General features: G+C 43.5%; 1 protein-coding gene across 1 annotated transcript in view; it reads left to right on the forward strand.

Annotated features, from left to right (window-relative positions):
* Positions 1–660: 660 nt before the first annotated feature.
* Positions 661–17,991, forward strand: part of pip5k1ca (phosphatidylinositol-4-phosphate 5-kinase, type I, gamma a) — a 33,623-nt gene continuing 16,292 nt past the window's right edge. Inside the window, exons 1-6 of the mRNA XM_072660523.1 lie at positions 661–1,038; positions 12,745–12,773; positions 13,190–13,276; positions 13,830–13,960; positions 14,959–15,076; positions 17,763–17,915. Of these exons, the coding sequence (XP_072516624.1) occupies positions 891–1,038; positions 12,745–12,773; positions 13,190–13,276; positions 13,830–13,960; positions 14,959–15,076; positions 17,763–17,915 (666 nt within the window). The 5' untranslated portion in view covers positions 661–890. The remainder of the gene's footprint in view (positions 1,039–12,744; positions 12,774–13,189; positions 13,277–13,829; positions 13,961–14,958; positions 15,077–17,762; positions 17,916–17,991) is intronic.

Here is a 17,991-nt window from a genome sequence, read left to right on the forward strand (position 1 = left end):
TGCAATTACACCAGTCTCACTTTGAGAGTGCATGATCTGCAGATGAGTTGATATCCAGGATATTAGCGTTATTAAATAAAGGCTATACGTCCAAATATTTGTGGACACCTCTTCTAATAAATGCATTCAGCTGACACACATATACAAATGCACACACAGCTTGTTTAGTCCCTGTAGAGAAGAAGTACTGCCAATAGAATAGGACTCTCTGGAGCAGATCAACATCATGACCCTATTGGCTCCATGCTGCCTAATAATGCCAGGCGTGGGCTAGAGGGGTATAAAGCCCCCCAGCATCGAGGAGCTGTGGAGCAGTGGAGGAGCTGTGTTCTCTGGAATGATGGTGGTGGAGGAGCTCCATCCAGTACTTTTGGATGGGATGAGTTGGGGAATTGGGGATGATGCAATCAATTCCTCACAGCAGAATCTAGTAGAAAGTCTTCTTCTCTGGACAGTAGAGACAGGTACTCCAACACAAGCAGGGTCAACTCAATGAATGAAACAATAAAGGTGTCCCAATACTTTTGTCCATATAGTGTATAGTATCTCCAGGTGTGTAACTCTGTGTGTGTGTGTGTGTGTGTGTGTGTGTGTGTGTTTGCACCCAGCCTGTTCTGCCCATAGAGAGCAGTGTTGGCCTGCAGTGGGGCTCTGTGCTGATCAGCCTGGGTGAGCTGAGCTCCAGGAGAGGAGAGGCAGACAGACTCAGGGACAGCTAAGCCTCTCTGCTCATGGCAGCTCTGATGAGAGGTCCACGACGGACCCTCCTCTCCCTCAGTTGACCGTATGGTTCCTCTGCTGAAGTTTAAAGCTAGGTACTAAGAGGGAGAACCGGGTTTGAGCAGGATTACCAGCTGTTCGGCTTGCACTGGGAGTTGCAGCGCTGCTGAATGGAAGCTGCAGCTGAAGCGGCGGCGGCGGCAGCGGCTGCTGGCCTGAGCGAGGCCGGGGATGGGAGCCCGTTATCCGGGGCAACGGCTTCGGACGAGCCGGAGCCTGGCGTCGGTGATAGCTACGGGATGGAGCTCGGGGACCCGGGTAAATACAGCACTGTGAAGACAAGTAAACACTCGACTATCGGTTTAAAATGCTCTGTGTTGTCTGGAGCCCAAAATCCAGCTATTTTATCAGTCTTTCTGTGAAGCGCGACGTTACACCTGACCGCGGTGATGCTTCAGGGACCGTCAGGGATGACTTGGCTAGCTAGCAGGGTAGCAGCCGCGGAGCAGAGAGCAGGGGAAGATTCAGCCTTACGGGCCGAATTAAGTTCATTCGGTTCAGCTATTGAATCGTTTTATTGCTCGGAAGTCATTTAGCTGTCTTGTGAATTCACTGCCGTGTAAATAAGCTGAAATGATGGCACCGGGCTAGCCACGTTAGCAACGTTAGCGACAGAATGACAGCAAGGCACAGCCGCCCGGGGAGAGCCGCAGATATCCGCCCTTATTTAAGCACATATCTACTGATAAATGCAGGAACCGGGGCTTATTAAAGCATATAAAGGCCGTAGGAACAGGCATGACATGTGTGCCAGTCCCCAGAGTCAGTAGGAGACGTGTAGCACCGCTTGCAGTCAGTCTTGCGGGGTTTCCATAAGGAGGACTGGGGCTGTTGTTGTATCGCCGGTTTACCGTGACATCGATATACAGGCAAGAAAACCTGCCTCAGCGATGTTTGATAGATAATCAGCTCTACCTCTATAAATATATAAGATATGTCATTATACTCATGACATCCAAGACCTGACCGATCCAGATTGTTTTGATTGTTAAAATCCATAAAAAAAATATATTTTTTTTAATTTAAAGTTTGTAAATAAAGATGGCAAAAGTGACAGCAAATCTATCTAGCAATTCTCTGGTGTTATTCTGCCTTCAGGTTGTTAGAAATATTGTATTTACCAGATGAGCACAAACAATCGCCCTAACCTGAACCCTTGCCTTACAAGTTGGGGGCGTGTCAGTAAAAGACGCTGATTATTGATTATTATACTATCATTTTTAATTGTTAAATTGTTTTTTGTTAATTAGCAGCAACGCATGACCACTGAAGTCTAAAGTCTTTTATTTAATGGTTTACTTTCATTCACACACAAAAATAAATGTTAGAAAAGCTTCCTACTAGATAAAGGCATTGATCCCCTAGTGCTCACACTCTTGCCAAGTATACTTGCTATTCAAAACAATAACAATAAACAGACGCAAACAAAATAAAGCATTTTCGCAAGGAGGTTATGTCTTTCCGACCAAAACCACTTGAGCAGAAATCGCGTCACGTCCCTGTTAAACTGTGATAGAAATGTGGGCAATTAAACTACACTGCGTTTAAGCTTCTGCTGTCAGATATGAATAAAGCAACTGGATATTTTTTCAGATTATAAACTTTTATTTTCTGGCAGAAATCAGGTTTTGAGTCTGTGTGAGAGATCAGATTATGGAGCTGTTTGAACACAGTGAGAAAATGAGCATCAACTTCACCCTGAGGCTGTGACTGAACCGGCTCACTATTTACATTTTAGGGCACTAGGCCACATCTCCCACAATGCACTAATCTATAGTAAACATTATATCTCACACAATACATCAGCTGAACGTGGACCACAGTGCAACGTGAGTCTCGTTATTAGCAAACTGGATCCAGTGCCGTTTGCTTATATGAGCCCGTGATCAAGGCCAGTTGTGCTCTCTCTGACTCTGGCTACTGATGGCAAATTCCCATGTAGTTTGTTAATAGTAGATGTACATTTCTAAGCAACATACCAGTCAGAGATCACTCCATGAACAGCACACTGCTTACTGATTCAGCATTCAGTTCGTGTGTATGGAGCTTTAAACACGGCTTAGCCAGTCACGTCTTCGTTTATGTGACTGGTGCTGAAGCGGGAGGATGATGAGGAATGTCTGAATCACTTGTGGTTCTACCACCACTTAGTGAACTAAATTCCCTGGAGTAGGGATTCATTCCCATATATTATATTTAGGTCTATGTTGGCCGATATGCTTCTTGAGGACTTGACGTTAAACTTTGTGAGGTTTTAACGCCACCTGATGGTCTGACTTGATCACGCAGGTGTTTTAGCATGTTTTTCGGTCTTGTGTTGATGGAGAGACCTATGTTTTCAAAACGGAGTTTCTCAGGAATCTGTTTGAATGCTGCGTGTTTAGAAAACATGGTGTGAGATTACCGAAAGTGAGACAGGCTTAAGAGAGAAGCTCTTAAGTCATCGGCTCAGCGACTCTCTCTTCAAGACACATCGGCCAGTCGTGCTTTTCTCCCCATCATCCGAAAGCATGTTGGAGGCTTGAAATCTTAAGTATTGATTTTTAGGAGTAAACAAACATGAAATTCTGAGAGCGTTGGCCTAATTTATGAGCCTATGAGGTGATAATGAAGTGCGATAGCCCAGCTGTCCAACCAATCCCCGCTTCCCGCTGTAAGTGGCTCCTACACTGTCAACATCACTGCGAGAGCTCTGTGACTCGGAGTCGGCATCTTATCATCACCATCTGTTGTTATTTTCAGATTCTCTTAGTTTCACCACGTGATGATCGCCGCCCCTGCGTAAGCCACGCTCGCCTGTCTGACTTCAGGTCATTGTAGTCTGAGGTCTACAATGAGGTCAGATCTTCTTAACGTCAGATACTCATAAAACTGAAGTGTTTATTAACTCCACGGCTCGTTATGCGCTGTGCTATTTCCTCCTCCGCTCAGGCGGGCAGGATTTAAGCCCCACTGGAAAAAGGAAAACACGCTAGAATTGCATAATAGTGTCCCTGTCCCCAGCCGGCCAGGGAGGGGGATGGGAGATGGGGCAGTAGACAGGGCCGGAACAGGGTATGCTTGTGAGCGTAGTCAGTCATGTTTAATTTGTCTTCATCCCAGACGCACTGGCCTAAACCCTCGACAGCTAGCTGGAGGAGCAGATCTAACAAGCGTATCTGCTGCGGCCGGAGCAGAAGCCACTGGTGCTCCGGTAGGTTTAGCGGTCAGGGATGGGCAGTATGATGATATTTTTACGTAATTTTGTATGAAATCATACACGTCATACACTTTCCTCAGCATAGCCTCAGTTACTCTACACGCTTTCAGAATGCAAACTGGGCGTGACCAGGGCTGAACTGGATGAAAAAAATGGTTAACCCCTGAAAAGCCCCTGAAAAATAATTTTATTAATACGATAACTACAGAACAAAGCAGCTGACTAAAATGAATGTTAAATTAATGAGGTGTGTGATAGACGTTTGTTAGCGCGTTGAAGCTTATCTGTTTATTTTGTGGCACAATTTAATCATCTCCGCTTGTGATAGAGACAGAAAATGCTGAGTTAAATGCAGTAAAGTAAATTATTATATGTTAATAATATATCAATATTTTATAATATACCGATTGCTGCTGATTTTTGTTAAGTTTTATTTCTACACAGCACAGCTAGCAGTGAAAGGCTCTAATAACTGTCTGCTTACATCAAACAACAGGATAGAATAGAAGGTAGAAAAGAAAAAACAAGGTAAGTAAAGAATAGAAAAATATTTTCAATTCTTAATTTAGGTTATTAAGTAGTATTAAATATAAGTATTAAATATATATATATACATAGATAATAAATATATAAGTAAAAGCACATGCAGTGTCACTGATGCAGAGCAGAATGTTGGAGAATACATGTATAATAATGTGATATAATACTGTGTAATTTAGTTATTTCAGTAGATACCCGTTTTCCTGTGTGTAAATATGTTGTACTGTTTGTAAAATACTGACAAACTCACACAATGATGGTTGGCTCTGGTTTGCATCAGTGATACTGTGTGTACTTGCTAGCCACATAAACCTTAACATATGTGAAATCTTAATTACGCTTAATTTCCATTGTACAAAGTGAATTGCACAATAATCAACAATAATCACGTAACAATAATAACGTAAACTGACAAACTAGCTACATAATCCAAACCTCTGTTTCTGCAATATCTGACTGTTATTCACTAAAAACAAACAATTAAGTAGAAAAAGTAAATAAACGAACTCACCTACTGCTCCAGAGGAGTCTTACCATGCGTAACACTAGCAGCCAGCAGAGTGATGAGCAGCAGTGTCCCGATTGTGTATAATTACCAATACTAACTAGTGTTAGAGTGTGAAGTGTGTGGTGAAGATCAGAGTGTCAGAGTTGAGTTTGAGGTTTTAGAGTGTGGTTATGATGGACACTATTATCCCACAATGCAATGCACAATGGAAAGGGAGGTGCTACTCACGTCTGAGTGTTGGTGGACAACGATGCAAGTGCAGCTTGAAGAACTTGCTGGGATGTCTGTTGGCATAGCAACGCTTCATCACTTCCTGTTAGTAGGACGCTGGTTGGTAGGTGAATATTTAGTGTGCTATCCTGCCAAACCCGCACTGTTAACACTGGTATGTAGTCTACACCTTATAGGGTTAGTGTGTAGTATGCAATTGGGACACAGCCATCAAGTTGAGATTTTTCTGCTTCAGCACATTCTTGGGAGCAATCGTAGGCACGGAGGGTCCGAGCTCCCATCTTCTGCTCTCTAAACGCTTTGTTCTGATATTTCCGGCGTTTAGTTTGCTGCTAAACGTGGCCGAGAGGCTCAGAACTGCTGTTTCTGCTGTTCCTGTTTTATATGATGCTTCTTTGCACTTATTCTGGTACAGAATAATCTGAAGACAAATGAACAAGAGAAGTGAAAGTAGAAAGTAGAAGTGACAGGATTAATTAACTGTAATTATAAATAATTACTACATTTAATTTAATTTAATTAACTGTTAATATATGATATATACTGTTAGCCACATCTAATTCATTCTTTTATTTTAATGATTTCATTAAGTTTGATTTAGTCATTAAAGCAGCAATCTGTAACATTTTAACCATAGAATAACTTCATACAACATTTTATGATGCTCCATTTACTGTGATAAGGAGACTAGCGGAGCTGTGGCTGCTACTCCAGGCTCAGAACTAACTGCACTATAGAACTTTGGAGGAGCAGGCAGGATAACACTCGCGAGACTTGAGTAACGCTGAGTCTTATTTGTGTACAATCAGGTAAAATTACTCTACCGCCTCAGTCCACATGCTTCTCTACCTTTCAGAGACGCTCTGTATCTCTCAGCTCGTCCAGAAAAATTGTCCTTTAGTGGATGCTCAAACCGCAAATGTCTCTTCCCAACTGTAGGGGGAGCTCAAGAAATGCCAATTTTTCATAAAAGCACTTTAAATACACATATTTAGGAACAGTTTTGGGTTGTTTTTTTGGTTGCATGTTCTTCTCAGAAGCTGGACTTTAAACACCCCCACAAGAGACAAACTTGAGGCAATACAAGAAACTTGTCGTCTGCTGGTGTGAACGCAGGGTTAGTCAACCAAGAACACTAGGACTCATTAGTTGACCAGTAGACAGGACTCTAACCGTCTGATTATTGTGGGCCCTTGTATGACCAGATGTTCCTGACCTTAATCCAGTTTGAATAGATGTGGGTTAATTAATATTATAATGGGCAGGTTGGCTTGACAGTCCATTTTCATTGTGTGTCATTGTGTGTCAAAAACATGAGCTGCACTGCTGAGGTTGGGTGCTCCAGGTTCTGAGGCTGAATGATAGTTGGTGTGTTTGGGGATTTCGTTTTTTATGATAAATAAAAATATATAAATAAAAGTTATTTTAAAATAAAAATTAATAATTTACCCACGATATCTGGTACCAAACTGAGCCATTACTGTGCACTCTAAGCTAAAAGGGTTCCATATAGTACTAAAAAAATAGGTTCTTTCACTCAGTAACAGTGGTGGAACCTATTTGGTGGCATTTTAAACATTCTGTAAAGAACCATATACACAAGAACATCATATAACCAGTAAAATCTGTCATTCAAGCATTCAAACCATGACCATTGTTGGAGTTCTATAAAGAACCCTTGAAGAACCCATCTTTAGGAGTATAGCAATGGAAGGGCAGAGGAAATTAAGGTTGTGGTTTACTATTCATGTGTCCAAATATTTATGGACACCCCTTGTAATAAATGCATTCAGCTACTTTAATGCACACACACAGCTCATCTAGCGGTGTGGTGGAGCTCCATTCAGTACTTTTGGATGGGATGAGTTGGGCATGATGAGGTGGGGTGGTGATCATCATCCAGCATCCTGACCTCACTAACGCTCTTGTTGCTGAATGCAATCAAATCCTCACAGTAGTGCTCCTCCAAAATCTAGTAGAAAGCCTTAGAGACAATACAGTAGAGACAGTTACTACAGGATCAGCTCTTTTTAATACCCCTGATTTCAGAAAAAACAATGAATGAGCAGGTGTCCCAATACTTTTGTCGATTAAGCATTAAACATTTACATAAAGATTTTGTTTAGATCCTGTCGAGGCGTGGACTCCACAAGACCTCTGAAGGGGTTCTGTGGAACCTCCATGAGCACCAGTAAGCCTTTGGCGCCCATGATCCTGGTTGTCCCTCCTTGGAGGACTTTTGGTAGGTACTGACCACTGCATACTGGGAGAGAACACCCCACAAGACCTGCTTGCTAATGTTCTGGAGATTCTGACCCAGTCATTGTCTAGAACATCACAGTTCACAGAGTGTCTCAGATTCTTAGGCTAAACTTCCCACACCTTCATCACCTTCAAGAGCTGACCGTTCACTCGCTGCCTAATATGTAGAGCCAGCCCTATCAGGAGCCACTGGACCCAGATCATCAGCTGTCAGTGGTTTTAATAAGTCATGGAGGATGGGCGTGAAGCACAAGCGACTGTCAGCACTGTTCTGTTAGTGTACTCACAGCTGACGCCGCCACGCTCTTATAGCTCTGTCAATAAGTGAACACAGCTGGACCCTGGGCTTCTCCTCCATCAGCATGATAAACTATTAATGACACGTTAAATTAAAAAGCTTGCGTGGAGTTGCTGGGATGTAATGTCAAGTGCTGATGTGTTTATTGATCCCCAGAAGAAGAAGGCGTGTTTGGGTGCTGCTGAACCACTGCACTACACATCTGCATTTAGAACCCAGGAAGAGCTGCTGTTCTCTTCTGTATGTTCGCTCAGGTGGATCCAGTCCAACTTTCTACATAGTATAAATATTTCTGTATCAGCATCAGCAGAGATTTCCATCCTGAGCCGCTGGCGCTCAGAACAAGAACGCCCTGACTGGGGCTGAACCTGTGAAAAGGAGAAGAAGGCTACAGACTCACACCCGTCTATTTTTAACAGCGATAACTCCCCAAGTTCATCCCACTATAGGCTGGTGTGATCACAGCTTTTCTATAATGTACTTACAAGAGACGTCAACAAAGACTCTGGTGTAAAACCTCAACGCCGCCTCACTGCAAGGAGCTGAGAACAGACTGGGCTGTAGCAGTCAGCCATAACATTAAAACCACTGCTAGGTGATTAACACTGATCTGGTTCCGGTGGCACCTGTCAATGTATTGATATGTTAGGAAGCAAGCGAAGAGTCAGTTCGTGAAGTTCTTGGAAAAAATGGACAAGCGTAAGAAACTGAGACACTCTGACAAGAACCAAACTGACGACAACTGGGTTAGAACATCTCCAGAACATCAGGCAGGTCTTGTGGGCTCCATCTCACAACAACTTATAGCACTGCTGCTTTCCTTAGTCTTGGTGCCGAATACCACCAGGTTCAGAGCTGTTTTGACTGAACCAGGGGGCCGACATGAAGTTAGGCGGGTGGTTTTAATGTTATGGCTGATCTGTGTCGGCTGGGGCTTGCAGTTTTGCACAGAGCCACTAAGTGAAAAAAAAAAGCCCTGGATCTGATAACTTCTGTCTGAACATGCCATGTAAGGACAGTAAGGTTTTTTCCACTTGTCTCAGTGGCTCTGTTTGGTCCTGCCACTTGGTCAGTCACCCCGACTAGCGAAGGCAGGCTGAAATCAGACAGCTGGCCACGCCAGTGTGGATGGAATCAATTACCAGGGTCACGACTTTCCACTCCAGCTTGAGTCCTGGCCAAGCGCACAGTCGAGGAACAGGGGAGATGCACGTCTCGCCTCTGACAGTGTTCTGGACGGCGAGTGTAAAACTTTAAGCCGTTACACACAGAGATTTACCCAGACCCAGTTTCACAAAATTCACAAAATAAGAGTTATTTTCAAAACTAGCCTTAATCCGTGCCCACGGTACCAGACCAGTCAGTGATACCGGCTGAAATTCTTCAGTATTGCTGCGTATTTGTGGTAACAGCACACCAAAACCGTATCACTCCGCTGATGCGTTGACATTGGCCAGCTAGCACTTCGACGCTCCTCCGCTTGCATCGTAACCAGCAAGCTGATTGGCTCTTTTTATTGAAGGCGGGACTTTATCCATAAACAGACACTGTGTTGAGCGCTTCGAGAACTCCCATCCATATTGCAGCCAGTGGCCGTTCTTCTTAACGCCTCTGGCTGAACCGGACTCTTGGACAGTGCTACCTCAGATCCTAGCCTCATTGGGTCAGCGGTTATCCTGGACTGCGTACAGAGCTCAGCAGGTACCTTAACCCACCTGGAGCTCTGCAGTTGAGGCTGTTGAATAGCAGTAACTCATTAGTTGTGGAACTACTTTTTGGTGGAAGGATCTGACATAATGAAACATATTCAGTCTATAATTCAGGACTTCTTTGATTTATTTAGTTTCTTTATTTTGTAAAATAAAAGTGTTGTATGAAAGCAGTAGAACAGAACGTCGCAGCGTTGATGATCTACCGTACTCACCATTGGCTCGTGCCTTCGTCCAAATCACAGCCGTGTTGTTATTCGTGATAACCAACTCTCTCTCTGTTCTGTTAAAATATATAATCATGTCAGACTTAAGTGAAAGTATCTTGTCATTTAAAACCAGGTATTCATAATTGTCTCATGTAATTCGATCACTGATCCGATCTCCAAAAAAAAACACAGAGCAGTGTTTTAAATGCGTGTCCTTTGAGCTTGTGCCCATTATTATACCCAAATAATAATAATAATAATAATAATAATAATACCAGCGTGCTCAGATAACTCGTGCAGACGGTGTGGTCTTGTGGCAGTGATGCGGTCAGTGTGGCCGGTGGTCCCACGCGTATCTGAACACCTCCGAATGTGGTTTGCGTGATCAGATTATAATCCGTCTTGGAGACACTCTGTACCCCGTTCACACCTGTGCTTTAGGTTCTGATCTCCCAGAACGCATGTTAATGGAAACGGGTGTGAGGTAGTATCTCAGTATTATTTTATTATATATTTTTTATATATATATATTTAATATATATATATATTATAAATCTCATGATAATAGTAATGAGATATTGTGTTATAATTAAGAAATAGCATCTTATAATTCGGATAAATACTACGAGACAAATAATTCTTAGATGAAATCTCATTATTATGATGTATTATGTGATAATTACAAGTTATGTTATTACGTTACATTATATTATTACATATTATGTCATAATTACTGTATGGAATAGAGTCTAGTCACTTAAATAACAGCACAATAATTACAATTGATTATAGCATAGTAATGAGGTATTACACAATAATTAATACAGCTCTGATAACAAATACGACACAAGGAATTATTATATAGTAAGTCATTATTATAGATTTCAGTATAGTAAATAATGTTTTTTAAAATAATTTCTTTAAAATGCTTTAATCCAAAGGGATGCCTGTACAGGGGGCTATTTCTGTAGACCCACAGTTCTGATCATAAATTATCTATATGCATTTTCTAACTCAGTGATCTTTCAAGGACTTGACATGAACGCAGAAGCGCACCGTGGTGCCTCTCCTGACTGTGCGTGACATAGAGAGGAGGCCTCTTTTGCTGCATCATCCCATACCATCCCTCTTTGTTTTGCCCTTTGGAAGCTCTTTGTGTATGGCTATGAGCTGACGAGCGCAGCGAATGCCCTATTTACAGCGTGGAGGGAAGCATGTGTCTGTTGATTCCATGCGCACGTGCGGTCTCAGTTGACCTCAATCAGGGAACCATGGAAACAGGGGGTGAATAGGAGCATGCAGGCACATCTGGGTGGTTGGGACGGCACGTCAGGGACAGCAGAAGGTAGTGTGAAAAAGAGAAGAGATACACAGCGGTCCTGATTGGACCGGATTAAATGAACGCAGGGTTCCGGAGCGGTTATTTCACAGGAGCTCCTCTGTGATTGTATTTCTGTCCAGATCGGCCGGGTTTGTTTTTCTTCTCCTCTGAGAAAATTACAGACTGAATCACCTGCTGTTCTCGGATCATTTTAGTTCACATCTCTATGGTTGTCCCGTTAGCTGACTCCTCACGTAGGAAACAGAAGGCTTTTAGCTGCTTCTGTGCACGTCCACTCCTAAAAACGAACACTGCAATTGGTTAGGAACCTTTCAGGTGAAGCTTCTTTAGATCTTGAAGTGGTTCCTCACCCGTACAAACATGGTTCTTAATGGAACTAAAAGTGGTCCCCATTTGAAGCACCTTTATATTTATATTTAGTGTATTAGTCACTAGATACACCAAATGTCCAAAAGTTTGTGGACACCCCTTCTAATAAATGCATTCAGCTGCTTTAAGTTGCACCCATTGCTGACACAGATGTGCAAATGCACACACAGCTTGTCTAGTCCCTGTAGAGAAGAAGTACTGCCAATAGAATAGGACTCTCTGGAGCAGATCATCATCATGACCCTATTGGCTCCATGCTGCCTAATAATGCCAGGCGTGGGCTAGAGGGGTATAAAGCCCCCCAGCAATGAGGAGCTGTGGAGCAGTGGAAGAACTGTGTTCTCTGGAATGATGGAAGGGATGAGGTGGGATGGTGGTCATCCAACATCCTGACATCATTAATGCTTAAATGTAATCAAACCCTCACAGCAATGCTCCTCCAGAATCTAGGAGAGAGTCTTTTTCTTCTCTGGACAGTAGAGACAGTTACTCCAGCAGAATCAGATCAACTCTTTTTAAGACTCTCGATGTAAACAAAAACTATAATTGAGCAGGTGTCCCAATACTTTTGTCCATATGCTGCATTAAATGCTTTCTGTTTCACTTAAATAACAGACAGGGTGTTCCCGGTATTTAGTGGGCAGTACCTACCAAAAGTGACTTAAGAAAGGACGACCAGGTCGTGGACGCCCAATGGCGTCCCAGTGGACGCTCCTATTCATGCTCAGGGAGGCCCTGTATCTGTGTCATAAAGGGAATATATGATCAATCAATAATGTGGACCTCTTTTAATCCAGTATCTGAATCAGTACTGTTCTATTAGCTACTGTTATGTAAAGCGATGAGCCTGGTGATGAATTATTGGTGATTACGGATCTGCATTACCGACGGTCCTTATGGATCACTTTCCCCTTATTGATCCTCGATGGACCTCCAGTCTGGTTGGATATGCATTGTGTTGTGTATCAACTCTTTCCATTGTCAGCTCAGACCCCTCAGCCCTGCTGAAGAAAACACATCGTCTTCAGAGTGATTCCATTAGCAGGTTTGGTCCGGCTGAGCCGAGAGCTTGTCAGTTTGTGTAGCAGAGAGACAAACAGGCAGACAGAGAGAGAAGAAATTCACAGGAGGGGAGAGCAAACAGCTTGTCCTCATGACATGCTGAGACTCACTGCTGCAAGAAGGGAGGAAAAAGCCTTCAGCCTCTGATCCCTCTCCCGTTCCGTTCCAGTCTGAGATCAAGCCTGCACTTAGAGATAATTTGCATTAATTAGTGTCTTCTCTTTCTCCTCCACAGATGCTGCCAAGAAGGCCTTCATCACAGAGGCATGTACCGAGCCTTTCCGCTTCATCATGAGCAGAAACGTTCATAAGCCAGCAGATAGCTACTCACTTAATTACTTACCCGGCCAGCATGCTCATGTAGGGCTCACGTGGGTGGAACGTGGGCTAGGCGGGCTTCCCAAATGGGCCCCATCATTACAGCCCACCCTAATCTCACATGGGTCCCGCCTAGGCCCTGTATTCAGTGTTCAACTCAGATACGGTCCATGTTTAACCCCTTCTGGTCTCATCACTGACCCGGAGGGCGTCCATATATGAAGCCTACGGACAACCCATGGACAAAACTTTGTGGTTCGCAGTTGATCTACCCATACAGCCGCCACATGGGCATGTTATCTGGGCTTTGAATTCCAGATGTGTTTGGGCTGCAGTGCTGATGTATTCTGTCTTCATTGCAGATGCCATCGTCTTCGGGCCAGCCGGGCCTCGGGAAGAAGATTGGACACAGGGGAGTGGATGCATCTGGAGAAACCACCTATAAGAAGGTCTGAAGCTTGTCTTTAATTTTCTCTTATTGGCTGTGTTCCACCAGGGACCGCCACTAAGAGAACGCCGTGTTTTGCTGGTTTGGACCTTGGTCATCAGTGTACGACAATGGGGGAAGACTGTATGAGAGGGAGCGAACTCAGAGAACTTTGGGCTGGAGTTCAGGAAGATTCTACCTTGTGATAAAAGGCCAGGCCCCTAACTGATTCACTGTATGTCCATAAGTTTGTGGACGCCCCTGCGTTCATCCACTTTAAGTTGAGTAGGGTGTTAGGTTGGTAGAAAGAGGGGCTTCGGGCATGTTCCTTTCATCACTCCACTTATTAAAGATGATAAAAATGTCAGAAGATGTTCAGAAAATTACATTTACATCATATTTATCAGACCCTGTCTGTCTGAAGGTTGGTTTCATCACACAGCATTACTGCCTATTTGATAGGAATGGGTCATTTGACTCACATACAGAATGGACTGGTCACTGACTGTTGTTTTTGCAGTGGGTTTGATAGAATCAGCCTCCTTCATCCTTACACCTGACCATTTCTTCCCCAGACCACATCATCAGCCCTGAAAGGAGCCATCCAGCTGGGCATCGGTTACACAGTTGGCAATCTGAGCTCCAAGCCGGAGAGGGACGTGCTCATGCAGGACTTCTATGTGGTGGAAAGCATCTTCTTCCCCAGGTCAGTCCCTAATCCCTGTTTTCTGCTTACACTCTGTTTAGGCTGAGGGCTACTGTTACTGTAGTCTTGCAAGCCAGACGTCTAGTTAACCCTGCGAAGTCTGGTAGGTTTTTTTGCTGTGGCGTATAGGAGCAGGCATATTTACATTTTTGTTTTTGCTGTTATGAAAAATGCATCAAATCGAGACCCTGATGTTTTATATTGAACGACAGTCAATATAATATCTGTAATTATATTTCATTTTAATATCTGTAAATATGAGACACTGTGACTGCCACAGACGTCTTCAAATCCAGAGACTAAATCTTCCTCTGAAAGCCTCAGTGTTGTCCCGATGTGCTGAGCAGCTTTACAAACAAGACTGATTAAATCTGCTGCACAGAAGAGTGTACTCTTATTTGTGTGTGTTTTGTTTGTGGTCTTTTAGATTCTTGTGTAGCACTTAAGGTATGAGAACGACATTAAATGTGCACTATATGGACAAAAGTATTGGGACACATCTCTTAACCACTGAATTTAGGTGTCTCATTAAGTCTCATTCAGCCACAGGTGTATAAACTCCAGTCTCTAGCCCTGCAGTCTGTCTTTCTTCCACACATCAGTGAAAGAATGGGAGGTTCTGAAGAGCTCACTGAACTCCAGCGTGGTTCTGTATGTAATAGGAGACACCGCTGCACCAACAACAACAAGTCAGCTGGTGAAATTTCCTCCCTCCTAGATCTTCCTCCATCAGCTGTGAGTGGTGTTATTATTGAACAGTGGAAGAGTTTAGGAGGAACAGCTCACAGAGAGCAGCTCAGTGTCCACAGAGTGTCTGTCAGACCACGTAAAGTTACAAAGCGGGGTCAGGGCCGAGTGCTGAGCTCAGAGCAGAGTGCAAAGAGCTGCAAAGGGGGACCCTTGTCACTTTAAACTCTATGTGTTCCAAAGCCAATACTAGCCCCAGGACGTCACTTTGGATAAGTGGATCTGCTCTACATTTGATCTTTTCATTTTAGTGAGGGGAGCAACCTGACGCCCGCCCACCACTTCCCAGACTTCCGCTTCAAGACGTACGCTCCCGTTGCCTTTCGTTACTTCAGGGAGCTCTTCGGGATCCGGCCCGATGACTATCTGGTAAGAACTGAGTGCTCCACTTGAGCAGATTCCTCAGAACATTCAGTATGTTTAGTTAGTAATTCATCAACCCTCGAATCTCACCACAGTTCATCACTAATGACAGCGAGAAGGTTAAAGCCCTCAGCATGGGTATTGCTAATATAGTCATATACAGGCACTACTGTAGAAAGACTTACCTGTCTTCTCAGTCATCTCCTCACTTCAATACACATAAAAGCTCACTTTGCATTACAACGTCTGTGCAGTTGAGACTGATGAGCTTTTACACCCCTCGTGTGCCTCCGTGCCCATGTTTTAAGGGGTTATTGAGCAGTTGGAAGCTCACTGAAAGGTTTGTGCTGCTGAATGTGACTCCCTATGGTTCCTGTCACTTCCAGTCTACCCTGTTTCTGGCCGCCTGTCTGCATGCTCATTCTCTACTGCTCCTCATTTCCTAATATTGGTCCAGTTAACAGCTCCTACATACACACTTGTCCTGTACAGAGGTTTTAGGTCCCTAATCCCATTCCTCTACCCCCCGTCTCTCAGCAGTGGGAGAGTTCTACCGTAGAAGCTCCAGATCTCCTCAGAACAGATAAAGCAGCTGAACATGAATCCAGTAAAAAGGAGAAACAAGAGCTTCTCATTCTGAAGAAAGAAAGTACTGAGATCTTGTCGGTGAGCTAGTCTGAGGAACAGAGCTCGGTTCCTCCAGGTTTCTCCTAGACGCCCCCTAGTCCAGCCAGCACAGCGTGGAGGATGTGTTCAACTCCATCAGCAGCAGCAGCAGCAGCAGCAGCAGCTCACCTGATTTCCCATCATTAAGCCCTGATTTACCACCAAACCAGGTGTTGATCTGAGGAGAACTCTAAATAATACTAGACTCCATGAGAGAGGAGAACTTTGGAGATGTTCTAATGATGAACACAGTGATGGAGAACCTCCACCACTTTCTGTAGGAGTGTTATTATTAGTGTTTATTCTGATATCAGAGTTTTACTGAGCAGATTAATATTACTGCCCTGTCTGTCTGTTGTGATGGATGATGGATTTTTGAACACCTTCATACAGTGGAATGTTTTGGTCTAACCTCAGTAGCTGCATGCAGGCTGTGTTGGTTGGAAACAGTGTAGTGTTTATTTGCATATGTCTGGGTTTGTCTTTACTGTGTGGGTGCGTATGAGCAACTGTGTGTGTGTGTGTGTGTGTGTGTGTGTGTGTGTGTGTGTGTGTGTGTGTGTGTGTGTGTGGAGGGGGGGTGAGGGAGTGTGTTTAGTTTACATGGCTCGCACTAGGTGAGCTGTTTCTCCCACACAGTGATTCATTAGACGGCCTTGGGCCAGACTTCACATTTAGCGTCTCTGATTAGATATCTTTCTTTCTCTTTCCCCCTCTTTCCTCGCCTTTTATCTCGGAGCGCAGGTTCATGCTGAATTTGCTCGCTGTGTCTCAGTAGAGAATCTCTGTTGTTCTTCTTTAACCTCTTTTTATGAGCCAGGTCACCTCTGTTAAGGCAGATCTGCATTCAGCTGTAAAATAATCAGTGTATTTTTAGGGATTTGCCTCAAGAACAGATGTAAAGTGAAGATTAGACCAAACATAATGAACTTACTGAATTTTCTCCTTGCCTTGATTGTTGTTGATCAGCCAAAACCTGTGCGGTACGAAAGCTAATGTAGCTGACAAACTGTAGAAGTCACCCAAATCTTTCTTTAAACATGTCTGCTCAATCTGCATCCAGGTCTTTCTTAAGGTTGTGCAGACATGTTGAGGTGTCTTAGGCCACAGGGTGATATTTAAAAATATCACTGAGAACTGAGAACAGTCTACAACAGAGGTACCAAGTATGTATCCTTCGGGCCCACATACCAAATGTCCACTGGGTCAAAGATCCATAGAGGACAAACAAACAGTATAAATCCCATACACTCCAAAATAAGTACAAAACCAAACTGATGACCAAATGTAAAATCCACTCTCCGTAATTTTCATTTAGGTCCAGACCCGGACCGGAGTCCAGCTATTGAACATTCCTGGTCTAAAAGGTCTAAAATTGCTCTTAGTTATGTTGTGGCGTTTCGTTAGTTTTTATGATGTGCAGTAAAGGCTCATTTCTGCTCAACGTTCATTTTGTGGTATTCGTATATTTGCACGTTCTCTAAAAGCTTCCAGATGTGGATGGAATAGAGCAGTACCACTGGAAACTGTGGGGGCAGTGTAGCCAATAGTAGGACTGTGTATTAGGAAGAATACACCTAATACACACTAATACACACACTAATACACCTATAGTGTGATAAAAAATTGTGATGCTGTAAAGAAAATCTGAGTCAAAGGAAAGTTGACTTTTTATCCAATCAGAACAGTGGGATCTGAAGCTGTCTGGGTTTAAACACAACACTAAATGAAGCACCGTCTGAAACCAACCTTCATCTAAACTATTAATTAATAATCACAGTAGTGCAAAACGTAATATCACGATACTCTCACCACAGCTCTGCAGATTAGTGGCTTCTGTCTTAGTCCTCAGCTCGAATTAATTACCTGATGATTTAACTCAGGAGTATTAAATGAGACAAACGCTGAACTCTGCAGAGTTTTAGCCTGGAAGGAACCTAGTTTGCCCCGCCTGCCTGCAGTTGTGCTTGCAGTATTGTTAAACGTGAGCTCTGGATTTGTGATTTTTATTGTTTTATGGTTTCAGTACTCGCTGTGTAACGAGCCCCTCATCGAGCTGTCCAATCCTGGGGCTAGCGGCTCAGTGTTCTACGTTACCAAGGACGATGAGTTCATCATCAAGACTGTCATGCACAAGGAGGCTGAGTTCCTGCAGAAACTTCTTCCTGGCTATTACATGGTGAGCTTCTCCAACAGACAATATTTCATTTTCACTGGGATGCTGGGTAATATTTGCTCTGTGCCTGTAGGATGAT

Source organism: Salminus brasiliensis, chromosome 17 (assembly GCF_030463535.1).
Source record: "Salminus brasiliensis chromosome 17, fSalBra1.hap2, whole genome shotgun sequence".
NCBI lineage: Eukaryota > Metazoa > Chordata > Actinopteri > Characiformes > Bryconidae > Salminus > Salminus brasiliensis.